General features: G+C 44.0%; 1 protein-coding gene across 1 annotated transcript in view; it reads right to left on the minus strand.

The window, feature by feature from the left end:
• LOC120844583 (laminin subunit alpha-like) overlaps window positions 1–9,716 on the minus strand; it is a gene marked incomplete at its 5' end in the record, with an annotated part of 57,832 nt that extends 48,116 nt beyond the window's left edge. The window contains one exon of the mRNA XM_042287885.1: window positions 9,683–9,716. Within this exon, the coding sequence (XP_042143819.1) occupies window positions 9,683–9,716 (34 nt within the window). The remainder of the gene's footprint in view (window positions 1–9,682) is intronic.
• Window positions 9,717–13,890: the final 4,174 nt, after the last annotated feature.

Below are 13,890 nucleotides of genomic sequence, written 5' to 3' on the forward strand. Positions count from 1 at the left end.
TTCTTTTTCTTTTTCTTTGTGCGTTGTTGCACACGTGCGATGATGCACAATTTTTTTCTTTTTTGTGTGTTTGTGGGTTTCCTTCAAGAACCAATGTTTAGGCCACCAGGTCATTATTTGCTGTGCTCTGCCTGTTTTTCTTTTTTTTTGTAATATTTGTTGTCAGGATTTCGAGATATCCAAGGTGGGTCTGAAACCTTTTTGAGATAAGCAATGAGTAAATGAATTGTGCCTATGTGAGTTCATTTTATGGCTAGGAAATCTTCCAACTTAACCAATATTTCGAGATAGCCGAGTTCGAGCTAACGAGGGATTACCGTACACGAATGCATAACGGTACGATGCTCGGTGCAATCGAACAGGCAGGGCTGGGGAGTGAACCTAGGATTCCTCCACGCACACCAAGGTGCGGCACGTTAACACACTCACTCGGCCACCATTCTCCCGCTGGTGCCATTCATTCTGGTATAGCCAAGAAATAAAGCATGGGCTAGGATGCATGCAGCATAGAAGATGCAAAGATAGCAAAAACTGATAGAGGAATGAGTGACTAGTTAACATGGCTATACATAGATACAAGAGGAGGAAGAAGACCCACAAAAAGGGCATGCACGAGGACAGTCCGTGTGTGTCCTCTTTACGTGTCTTCCTCCTCCTGCGTCTCAGGTTTAGTCACATAAAGATGGCAAGCAGCTGTGTCCGAGAAAGTCTCAAGTCTTTTCTCCTTTCTTGGTCAACTGTCATGTTATCACCTTATCCACCTTACTCATTTCGCATTTCCTGAAAACAAGAAAGTGCGATCTGAATGCTCAACGAACGGAGGAAGTTTGCCAGCTTGGTCGCATTTTGATGCAAGCCACAACTTCCTGACGATGACTGCTACAATCTTTGTCACCACGACGCCCAGTTTCAGCCTGGCTACCCACTGTGAATCTAAACACCAATTCATCGTCGCAGCAAGGAACTGTTAAAGTGGTGCTTCGACCTCAAGGTTATTCGCTACATGAGACCTAAGTTGTAAGTCGTTGGCCAATGGCACATCAACATTGTCACGCTGCCCTCTGCGACCCGTAGGCGATTCACGTCTTCCGACTCAACTGAACTAGGTATGCTCGGTAGGACTGTGAAAATCTGCTATTTACGAGACTCTGTATTTTGACCTAGTCTTGTTTAAGCTGTTAATTCAATTTTGTGTTGCATAAAGACGACGAGTCTTTCACAAGAGGGGAGTAATGCCACGTGCAAATAGCCGAGTCAGCAGCGTGATCGACTCACATGCCGCTTACCCCGCCAGCGCATGTCCTTCTTTCTTTTGTTTGCGTAACTGGAATGATGAGACGACTCTAAATTTTTTTTGTTCGAGCTCAGAAACTTCTAGATACCCACGCGCTTACAAAAGTACCTTCGCTTGGCTGCTTGAGGCAGTTGTCCTTTCGACACCATCAAAAGTCTTTGTTAATTTATGTTTCTCAGCACAAGTTCGGCGCATTACACACTGATTTTAAGTTTAATAAAGAAGTATGTTTTTATTCGTGACAATATTTAGATGAATTTTGATAATTCAATCTTCTGATATTTCAAACTAAAGTGTGTGGCTTCCAGGGCCCGTTTGCTCAAGCGCTAACCGCGGCTAAAGTTAACCGCAGTACCTAGGAGAGGGATTTTGAAATCACGTGACTGGCTCGGCAGGAATGCAGGGAAACATGGCGGTGCCCCGGTGAGTGAGCGCCGCTCGCTTTGAAACTAATATGTCGTTGTAGCTGCAATATTGGGCGCGTTAGTCAGCAATGAATGGTGCCAGAGGCTTTCGCTTTGCCTTACCTCATTTAAATCGCAAAGCATGAGCATATGACCTCGCCGCATTTTTTAGATAGTCTTTCGATTCTGGCCATTCCTAAGCCTAAATGAACGCGATAAATGTTAGCATGGCAATGTCTTTGGAAAGTGGATTGCCTTGACTCAATCGGCCGGGTATTAATAGCACACAAAGCAGACAGCGTCCCAATAGACCATATTAGACCTTTCTCTAAATTTCCCAAGCACCGAGGTGCATGCTACAAGTGTAGTTACACGCGTTGCACGTGCTGGCGTCTGAAGTAGTAACTGTTCTAAAGCAAAAAGTCTAAAACAAATTTTGTCTTGCACGTGCGTTGGTCAAATATTTATTATGATTATTTACTTCGAATCTTTTATAAGAGGAAGGCCAGTGCGCGCGGACCGCAGAATTATACTTCCAGCGTTCTTCTCGATGCTTGGGTAATTTAGAAAAAGGTCTATAGGGATGCTGTTTGCTTTTGTGAGCAATCAATACCCGACCGATAGAGTCAAGACAATCCGCTTTCCAAAGATGTTGCTAAGCCGACAATTACCACATTCATTTAGGCTTAGGAATGGCCAGAGTCGAAAGACTATCTAAAAAATGCGGCAAGAGCCTTGCTCATGCTTTGTGATGAAGTGAGGTAAGGCAAAGCGAAAGCCTCCTGCACCATTCGTTGCTGACTAACGCGCCTGGTATTGCAGCTACAACGACATATTAGTTCCAAAGCGTGCGGCGGTCACTCACCGGGGCACCGCCACGCTTCCCCGCATCCCTACCGAGCCAGTCACGTGATTTGAAAATCCCTCTCCTAGGTACTGCGGCTAACTTCAGCCGCGGTTAGCGCTTCGAGCAAACGGGCCCTGGAGTTTGAAATAATGAGAGTCGACTGTAAAACACCATTTTTGCTACCCCAAGTAGCAATTTATTTTAGTGTAATTTCTGGAATCTTTTATTCAGACCGAACACTTCTTTTTCAATAAGCTATCGGCATAAAATTTAGACTATTTTTTATAGCCTAAACGTAGCAAGCGTTCAAAACAAATGCAACCTAGAGCATCAGATACACAGAAAACACAATATTAGCAAATGCTACTTTTATTGAACACATCTGGAGTTTCTGTTGGATACATACAGCGCTGTGAAGAAGTACACCATTCTTATATGAAAATAAGCTTCCCACCAGTGAAATTTCTCATGTTGGACAGCCTTGTTGTAAGTCAGGCACGTTAAAGAGAACCCTGCCCAAGTTTTCATAGACACTCACAAAGTTGTTTCATCCATACAATAGCGACTTCAAGGTATATGTGTAGAAACTTCCCAAAGTGCAAACATTATGTGAAGAAACTGCATTTCAAAGTTGACGTCCTCGCAACCCCCCCTTATCGGTAGCTGCTCTACCGGCAACAATGAAAAGAACTATAGAAAGACCGCTGAGGTCACATAACGTAAGACATGGTGTTCAAGATTCGCCATGGACAGCATTGTTGGTAGTTGGACTTGTTTGTGCTCACTCTTTTACCCAGTCTGTCGATTGACAGCTATTTAGAGTGCATGATAGGACCTATTTGTGCTGTAGACATAAAAACATGTACATGTTGCCCCCCCCCTTTGAATCTGGCAGGCGAGACCACTCGAAAATGTTTGAGAGTAGCTGTGTAGAACTGACATGTTCTAACATTCTGATGACACAATTATTCATATTAAAAGGTATGCTTAACCGAAATTCGAAGCTTGCAAAACAACACTGGGGCGGTACGCGGGACGCTGCAAAACCCCCAAAACATCACACATACAGCATTATTTCTAACGGATGGCCGTATTTTTGGAAACATGTGGGATTCAACAAGGCCGACGAGACATGTGATGTCGCGATTCTCATTCCCTCTCCTCTAGGCTTCATCCCCTTAAAGGCGGGCGCTCAAAATTTTCTTCAGCGTGGCAGAAATTCCCCCTCTTTTCTTTTTTTCCTCCTCCCCTTTCCTCCTCGCTTTTTTTTTTTTTTGGCCTTCTCGCACGAGTGCTAATGGGCTTACCGGCCCCCGGACAAAATCTCTGTATCCCTTCAAGGTTCTCTGCTTCAATCCCAAACATCAGGGATTAGTTAGGCAGCCTGGACATGAGCTCGGAAGGGTTCGGGCTGGCTCGCTTTTCTCCTTTTTTTTTCTCTTTTTTTTTTCTACTCTTTGTCTGCAGCTCTAAAACACACTCAGATAGTCAACACCAACTAGCCCAACAACAAGTTCTTTTACATTCAGATACTTCCGCGTGCGGCCACATACGCTACAACACCGTATACGGTGGTATATTTTTTCTCGAGTGAACGGAACTTGAACATCACAGCAGAAGGAAAAAAAGATGGGTATTTTTATCTGAACTTTGAGCTCTACCCAGAGAGTTTAATATTGGTCGTTCTAACAACGGCACACTGAAGAGTGATTGTATCACTATTGTGTTTTTGTTTTTCTGTTTTTTTACAAAGTAATAATCATGAGTAACTACAAATCAAAGATATTGCAGTCAGAGGGACACAGTCTGACCATTTCTGGGGCATAATATATAGGTTCGCACTACTGGTGTTTTCTAGAGTGACGGCCGCCTCGTTGAAGCTACTAAGAAGAGTAAAAACAAACTTCCATAAAAAGTGAAACGGTTTATGGTATATTTCATACCTTTGAAAAAAAATTCTTCGTGGCCAAAGGTGCATTTAGTTTCTGTCAACAAATGTAACTGAAAACCCGACAGCCGACCAATATCTTGCGTATCAGCAAAGAGAACGGGAAACACGGAGATTGAACCGCAATATCACAATTTTCTTCACGTAAAATAGTGCAACTAGCAATAGTAGCATCTTATGCCATTTATTAAAAGACAGGAGGTATTACGAAGTTTTCATTCTCTTCTGTTCCGATTTGTTCGCTGATTAAGAAATGGAATGCGCAGATAGCCTCTGCAGCCCTTGCATCATAATTGTTCGGGGCTCTGTCAGGGTGGGCGAAGGCCAGCGACCATCTCCAAAAAAAACCCAGGTGTTCGGAAAGTGTACTACCGCAAGTTTTGGGGCTGCTTGGCTAATTTAGGCATCTGGCGTTGCCCGTCCTAGTTTGAAAAGAAGCGGAACAGCGGCCAGCTCAACGTTGTCACCAAGCGGGAAATCATGCCGAAATGCGTCCTTGAACACGTGCGAGATCTTTACCCGAACCCCAGACGGGATTCGCTACAATTCATCTAAAAAAAAAACTATAAAAAGGGGTAGGTTTAAACGATTTTGCAATTTTTGAATATAGTCATGCGGACTAACTGTCCACAAGTACAGAAATAAATGCAGTACAAAATGCAGAGCTCTATTGTAGTCTTTAGTCCATACTTGTCTTTCGCGCTGTACGCGAATTAAAATAAATTCTGCAATATCTGTAGATTATGCCTGTTATGTTGTCTCTAAAAGAAAAGTAATCAAGCATGATCGGTATCGTGCCACCCAATGGGTGCAAATACAATTTTATGTGGAATTCAACGTCAAAACAGTACTTCCGCGGGAAATAATGCATCCGTCATTCTTCGTCTCCCTGAAGCTATGAACTACCAAATCTCGGCCACAGGACTTTTGGGTCCACAAAATATCACGCTCAGTAGAAAAGTTGCCTTTTGTACCAAGGTACTGGAAATTATTTATTTTTCAAACAGGTCGGGTTGTGATGCGTGTTTGAGTGTAGGACCGTTGGCTGGGCACTGGTTTGCGCCAAGAGTGCAGTGCTTTTTTTCATGCTGCCTGCGACGAGTGTTGAAATTTGAATTTAGTAGAAATAAAATCAACTGACGCTCCTAGAATTATTTTAAACTCGCGCTTTCTTCAGGAATTAAGACTTTGATCGTACCTTTTATTCATTGTCGTCTTCGAACAACTTGCCGAGGAGGCCGCGCTGTCCGCGTACGCGGCTTGACAGATAAGTTCGAGAATGCTTTTCACGAATCTTTAAAAACCAAGCATAAAAATGAAAGACGCTTGCAAATCTCTGTAACGCGAAATTAGAGCGCAGCCACTTTACGCCAATGAAACGAACTTTATGTTTTGGGCAGACGTCTTGCGAGAGTTGCAGTATTTTTAATTATGCCTCATAAATTAAATGTTTAGGACTAAGTACCAAACTTTTTTAAATGTATTAAGAACCGAAATGTTAATTGGAAAGTCCTAGAGCTCCTTGAGAAACACCCCAATTAGCTGTTTGCAACGTGATACGACTGCCGTGGCTTCCTTCTGACCTGTAACAAAGCTTATGAAACATGACAAAATACCTTGTGATAAAGCGCCCGCCCCATCCTAAACTCAATTTCGAATGTCCAGAAATTTGTTTTTAGAGGCCGGGAAAAAAAAGAGAGATGCATGCAAGGCACGTGCTTCACGCTTTATTTATATCAGAAAAGAACTGCCCTCTGTTTTATATACAGCGTTGATTTTCTTTCTTTTTTTTTCACCTACAAGATATTAGAAAAAAACATGCAAATTAACGTTTTGTGGATGTGAGCTACACGGCCAGGTGAAGATTGGGTTCAAGAAAGAACGCAACAAAAACCGACTGGTTACCTAACATTTGTTAATTAACTTTTTGAATATAAAAGAAAACGGGATAGTTGATTCATAAAGTTGTTGGGCATTATCGAAAGCCACCAAATTGTCCAGTGAAAATTAGCGCCATTGCGATTTGTGTAGGTGAGCTATACGGCCAGGCGAGGATTAGGTTCAATAAAGAACGCAACTAAAACCGATCGATTGCCTAAAATTCGCTAATTAACCTTTTAGTTAGAAAAGAAAAACGACATCGTGTATTTAGAAAGTTGTTGGCCGTAATCGCGAGCCACCAAACCGTCCATCCTTAAAAAGATGTAAAGCGCGTACACTGTTATACGGCGTCTTGATAGGGCGTCGTCCTAATTTGGGCGCGAAAATATAGTTCTGATTTTATGTGGGCTCCATCTCCGCGTGGCACAGCCTAACGCCATGAAGCCAAAACGGCAAATCATGCGCATCGCTGAGACAACGCCACTGTAGAAGGGGCGAGGAGTGCGGCGGCCGAAAAGATTGCGGTAACACGATTCGCGTCCAAATTAGGCTTTTTAGTAAGGTACGTTGTTGGGCTAGTTGGTTCATCTTAGTAAAACATATAAAATAGCGCAACAGAAACAAGGACAAGAAGTAAACAGGACAGGCGCTAACTTTCAACTAGTTTTATTCTGGAAAATCGAACACATATATATGTGTTCGATTTTCCAGAATAAAACTAGTTGAAAGTTAGCGCCTGTCCTGTTTACTTCTTGTCCTTGTTTCTGTTGCGCTATTTTATATGTTTTACTAGGCTTTTTAGGACGCCGTGAACCATTTCACGTGCACTACATCTCTTTAAAAATGAATGATTTGGTGTTTTTGATGACTACAGATAAGGCACAAACCGAAATTGCGTAACTCGAACGTCTTTTGTAGAAAAATGTCTAGTCGTTAAAAAAAAAAAAAATTGCCCTGAATAAGCAGGATTGTAAGGCAGTTCTTTACGTCCGGCGACATCATTACGGCATGGAAGGAGACATTGACCACAGATCATACGCTGTGTATGCTCTGTGCATGGTCACTGTTTTTTTTTTGTTTTGTTTTTTTCGTACGAGAATGAGCAAACATTTGATACCAAATAAAATAGATTTAGCATTCACCAAATTCCACTTGTTTTACTTGATTCAAATCGATATTTGATTTTATTACACTTATCTTGTACCCGCACACGCCTCCTTTATTCCCTAATGAGTTACAAGTGATAATTACATTGTTTTTTTTGTCGTGCGAGGTTATCACAATTTATTATTAACAATCGAAGCTGTGCGATTACGCGGAGGCGGCGCATTTGAAGATATTCAAAATTGTTCTGAATACACAAACAGCCTCAAACGTCTTGCTGTTTGGGTCCTTTCCTACACGTATGACCAATAATAAAGCAAAAACCTTATAGAGGAGACTATCTCTATCAACTCAACGCGCAAACACGATGTGAAGCGTGTCTGCGTACGTTGGAAAAGAGATACCGGAGAGCAAACCATAGCGTCGAATGTCCATGTATCAAAATGTCCGTGCACCGAAATATCCGCGCACCGAAAAGTCCCACACCAAAAAGTCTTTGCAGCAAAAAGTCCGTACACTGAAACGTCCGTGCACCGAAACGTCCGCACCGAAATGCCCTACAGCAAAACGCTCCACGCCGAAAACTGCTAGACCCACTACGGATGGGGTCCTCCGTCACCTCTGGCGGTTTACGAACCATAATGATTCAGAACCACTGGTCTATGGAGTGCCATCCCTGATATACAGAAAACGCCGCTCGTACTTCCCGTTGTCACCATGAATCCGACAACGAAATATGCCAGATCAGATATTTATATTAAAATTGATACTTTAATGACTACTTCTTTTAGCAGAACGAGGTATTTGTGCTCTCACAACAGCAAAGAATCGTCTTCCAAACCAATGCTAAAAAAGAGCCAATGCAACTCGTTGGGAAGAGCAAGTGCCAAGCTCGCTCAAAACAGTTACTCGGTTGGTTCAGCTCCTTGTCGCAGGTGTGCCGGCTGGCTTCTGGATAATCTTTTCAAATCCTCGAAGCTTTCATTTCCTCCACCCCAAACTTGTAAAAAAAAAAAAAAAAAAAAAACAAGCAGTTAGCAAAAAAAGAAAAAAAAAAAACGGAAAACGGCGAGGAGGAAACGAGAGGCTATTTCGTCCTTTCACAGTGGCGAGAAGGAAAGTGAGGGTCGGGTTCCTTCTCTCTGCTTGCAGGGCGGCCTTTAAGCAGGTGAACCGAAGCGGGAATGAAAGAAGCGAGGCCGCTTCCCCTCATTCTAAAGTGTACCAGAAGTATGATGTCACATTTCTTGTTTGATTGTGCCCTTTCCTTTCCAAGAATACGGCCATCCGTTTGCGATATTAATGTATGAGTGATGTTTCGGAGTTTGTAGAGCTCCCATTCAAAGCTTCCGCGACCTTATTTTATGAAATCCAAATTTTGGTCCAGCATCCTTTTAAACAAGCTTTTTCAAATATTAGCATAATGAACATACAACTGGACAACTTGCTAACTCACAACAGCATCCTCCCGATGATGCCGTACAAAGGTTCTGTCACACGCACCAACCGAGGGGATTGCTGCAAGTCCATCCACCCTCAACTTTTAGTCACCTTTGAGCCTGAAGAACTGCTGTATGAGGCCCGTCCAGCCACTGAGCACACAAAGAGAAACACGGGAAATAACACTCAGTGACGAGCAAAGTCTCTGGGCGGAAAGCCCTCCATGACAAATGAGCACTGTTGGGTTACGGCAACGGCGTAATACACAGGTTCTGCTTCTTCGATGCCTTCACCGCTGCGGTGGGTGGTCGTAGCTAGTCGTAGCAGATAGTGTCACGTTTGTTGCTCGTACCAAAACACCAAAGCCGTGTAGTATTCTTGTTGCCGAAGTTCATAAGCCTACGTTCCCGGTTTACACACACTACACAAAGCCAGCCACGAGCAAAGCTAGCTAACCCCGTTTCTGCTTCGGCGACAAGCCGCCAGGGCGGTGACACCGCCGCTGAAACTTCTGCCTCGGCTCTTCAAACCAGGGCCCCTCAGTGCACAAGCATGACACTTGCTAGGCTGCTCTGCCAGTACCAAGTGACACGCGCCCGCATGTTCCCTCTCATAATTCTTCTGACTGTACGTGCCCCGTATTGTACACGGCCATACTGTGCACATGGCGAAAGTTCCCTTTTGAAAGTGCTCCACGGTCGGCTTACAATGCTGCGAACACATAGCACATGACCACTATAGGTGACAACACTTGGGACACTTGCCATCCGTCGTTGTGGCGCAAAGTCGCTTTCTCAGTCGTCCTCACAAGGGGCAAGGAAAGGCAGGCACTGCATAAAAAATCAATACATATTATAACACTGGTTGTGGCAAACTAGTTTCAAAGATGATACAGTCATGTCTTCTTAATATGGACACCTCCGTACTATAAAATTTTTTTTTCTATAATGTAAGGTGTTTATATGAGAAAATTAAATTTAAAACAAAAATTGGATAACAAGCATAACCAAACAAACAGTTTATTCAGCTAAAAGATAATGAGATGCGAAGTTTGCTCTATCGCTTTAGAGCCGTTTAACATGTAGCACTACTGTCGTTTACAAGAACAGATACCCAGGCTGTAAAGTGATGATCGGCTGAATAGCAAAAGATGTTGCACTGTATGCACAAGCCGGATGTAATTGACACTTAGCTGCCGGCAGTTAGGATCCTATAATCTTATGATCGCAGACGGGAATTACATCTGGTGCCTACGGCTGGAATAATGTCTCGCTTCGTAATAGAAAAAGCACAAAAAAAAAACACAGGATGGAGAAACCGGGTGTCACAAATTCAGGCTTCTCTTCATTTTTTTAAATACTTTTATGATCTTTATTTGGACCACTTTAAGTTTTGGTACGGTCAAAAAGGGGGAGTGTGGTGCCACTTTTAATCTCAGTTCGTCCCGTCGTAGTTCCTTTCTAAGTCCCCAACGAATTTGCTCGTTTGCGGAATGGGTTTTTGTTAACGGGCGACGTAGATCATCCCAGGTCACAGTTTGTGGCTTTGACCTCGCGGATGGAGGGGTGCGTATGCTGGCTCGCGTATGGTGCCGATTTGACATGCAGGGGCGCCGCCGGGATACAAAGATGTTTACGCTGGCTAGCACGCTTTTTGAAGGCGGCGGCTTTGCTCAGTCTGCCGCCTGTCGTGTTCTATATATCGGAGATAATTGATGTTTTTGGACTCGTACGGGGGAATGGATGGGCACATATGTTTGGTTGTCTGAAAAATGTAATAGGTTTTGCCATTTGGGTCGTTGCTGTGTAGCTTTGTTTTTCTTGAAAGTTGACTGACCCGAAAGGCGGGGAAACAGGAGGTTGGTCGGTAGACGAGCCTATAAAAGGGGGTTCGGGAACAAAGAAGGTAGTCCAACCCCAGAGCTGGCCGGGTCGCTACTCAACGCGGTTACTCCCTGCAGATGAGTCATGGAACGTGTAATTTTTGGCTTCTGCCCTGCCTGTCGGACAAGTTTTTGAGTTTGTTGTGCTGAAGCGTGTGTGGCTGTGTGGTGCGCGGTGTCGACCTCATCAAGCCTCTAATTGGACCGCTGGACTTCGAGACGCCGTTCTTCGGCCGACAACTCCAGACTACGGACTGCACTGGACTCGGCACCTACCAGAAAGCTAAGCCTGGTTTTCTAGGACTTGTCTACTGCATTCTCTGGCTCTGAAGTACGAATTGTTGAATGCTGGGAAGATTTTTACACAGTGCTACTTTCTGTCGCGACTGTTTTGGGGGATTATCCCATGTGTGTAGCGGTAACGTTCGAGCTCCATCTCGGTTTGCTCTCGTTGTTAGTGTCGGGTTTTCGTCACTGTTTTGTTGGCTCATTCCGGTTTTATGAGCGTCGAGTCTTTTTAGTATTAGTTTCTGGCTCGCAGGGCTCCATAGCTTTGAGCTGGAGTGTGGTTTGTGTTGAGTGCTCTATTGCCGTGTACAGCTTAGTTTTTCACTTTATTAAATCTAATCTTTTGTTTGCTTATCCTCCCTGTGTCATCATCTTTCTCTACTGATTATACACCAGGCGTGGACCTAGCGCTAGTCAATGGTCGAACTTAGCTCTCTTGTTCTTTTCCCGTAATTTCTCGTTTATTCTCAGAGTGGATCATTGAATTATTTTTATTAATTTGAACCCCACTCCGTGACACCGAAACATATGGGAAAGCACCACAACGTATTAACATTAAATGTTCTTGAATTATACCTCACCCATGCTTGCTACGTGATGAAGCCCAAAGGTTAGTTCAATGCCAATCAATATTAAATGTCTTTAGATGGGCACCTGCTGCCCGATCATGGCCTTTATTGCAAAGCACTGTTCACACATTTGCGAGTCCTGCAGTGCCTTGTGGAATGGTGGGCGATACTTGCCGTTCCGCAAGGCACTGCAAGACAGATCAGGCTCAACTTTTGAATGTCGACATGCTTACGGAATGCTGCAGCAAACCAATCATTCGCCGAGGGAAAAAGAAAGGAAGCTGCATGCCTCCGTGTGCTCATTGCCAGTGTTTTCTGCTCTGCTACGTACCCTGCTTGTGTGCTGTGATTTGCAAGCCAGCGCGGGATATATTTCCTTGATTTGTTTGTCTGTTCAGCTGTGTGAGGTTGTGATTGAAACAACCAAGAATTATAGACCGCCATTCTTTTCATCAAGCTAAGGCTTCGCTCATCCGAACCGGGGACGATGACTGCTGTTGTTTACACGATTTTCGACAGCTATGTGGAGTGGCTTTGTGTTTTAAATTGCAATCCTAAGTGCAAAAAGAAGTTACCGCAGACTATATTGTTAAAGGTTGATTTCAACTGGCAGGCTCTGGCTACAACCACCTTAATATTCATTCAACATTGTTTGCATTTCTACTTACCCGTGATCGCTTCATTTGCCAAACACGTTAGTGGCCGGTCACCTTACCAATGAAACTAATGTGCTGGTGTCTCCGGCGAAGAATTCCCTCAGGGCTACATGCAATGCACAACCCAGTTTGTAGCCCGTTGTGACTAAAAGCTTTCACACTGGGGAAACGTTGTTGTCACAAACGCAGTCAAAGAATGCGATAGGATTGAGGGAACAGGGGGATTGTCTAAGTTGACCGACTGCATGAGCATATGTTTCTATCGCCACCGTGTTTCCTCCACGCAGGCGACGGAGAAAACGATATAGAGACTCCTCGCGCTTGCCAATGCCAAGTTTCTCTAAAACGTCGAAATACGAGACACCCAGCAGCGAAGTGTCGATATTGCCGGAGAGAGCGGCGGGACAACGATCAGCGCAGGATCGCGGCTTCGCCACTCTTATGCGACGGTGTCTTCGGTTTCCGCTCTCTGCAGCTTCCACCGGGACGCTAGCCGTGCCTAATTGTGCTAGCTTTAAGCACCACAGTTCATAGGGTTCCCAGCGCCCGAGCGAAAGCTCGCGCAAAAGAACCGGCGAGCAGTCGAGTCGTTTCCAATCGACGGGGTGGCTAAACGCCGGTTGTGTGAATCGGGCTTAACGCCTGAGCCGGCTTGGTCAAAGCAAATCTAACGTTCTTGAATGTCATGTAATAAAAATCTGAGACGTGCTACATTCTATACAAACTTGATAAAAAAAATCAAACACTCACCTTCGGCTGCTACGTCCGCCGTACCGCTTCAAGGCAGAAGCAACATGGCGCTCGACGTCTTGGGGTGTTGGGCTCACGTGGTTGGGCTGGGGTGTTTTCAGTGTTGCTTACACGCCTAGTCGTGTAAACCGAAACCGAAACACCAATTTTTACTACCCCAAGTAATTTTTTGACGATTTATCACTAGCAGAGCGTGTAAAAATATGCTAACGAGTGAAAATGGGGTGTAAACAGGCGAAATATTACATTTTCGCTAACAGTGTACTTGTAAAAAACGCCTTTATCAAGGGGCTTTAGCAGGGACCCTGGGTTCAGTCGCCCATCTGCATCCTACCGTCATGCGATCGTGTATCACATATACGCGTAATGCACGTTAAAGACCCCGAGCTAGCAGTTGCACTGCACTTTTTATAACCTTCATCGGGTAACAATGTCGTCCTACGAAATTGCTGCTCTCTAAAAAAACTAACGACTAATTTTGAATGCGCCGTTACATCGCATTTTTATTGTGTGTTCGCGTTCTTTTTTATTTTTAATTTTCTGTCTACATCTTTGATTATGTGGCTCTTACTTATAATGAAACAGACTATAGTTGTCAGACTTCTGGGAAAATAATATATAACTAAGAAAATGGCACGTGAATGTAAAAGTAAAAAAAAAAAAAGAAAGAAAACACGCATAGGCGCACTTAATAAAAATAATTGAAATAAGAGAATTGATTATAATTGTGTTTTCAAAGGTTTGAGCGCCCCAAACGCTATAAAAGCGAGCTGGGTGCTTTGGATGGCGCGCTTGTTCCAGTGGGGATCGTTGAGCGCACCAAACGC

This window comes from Ixodes scapularis, unplaced genomic scaffold, assembly GCF_016920785.2.
Source record: "Ixodes scapularis isolate PalLabHiFi unplaced genomic scaffold, ASM1692078v2 ptg000597l_1___fragment_1__unscaffolded, whole genome shotgun sequence".
NCBI classification, from domain to species: domain Eukaryota; kingdom Metazoa; phylum Arthropoda; class Arachnida; order Ixodida; family Ixodidae; genus Ixodes; species Ixodes scapularis.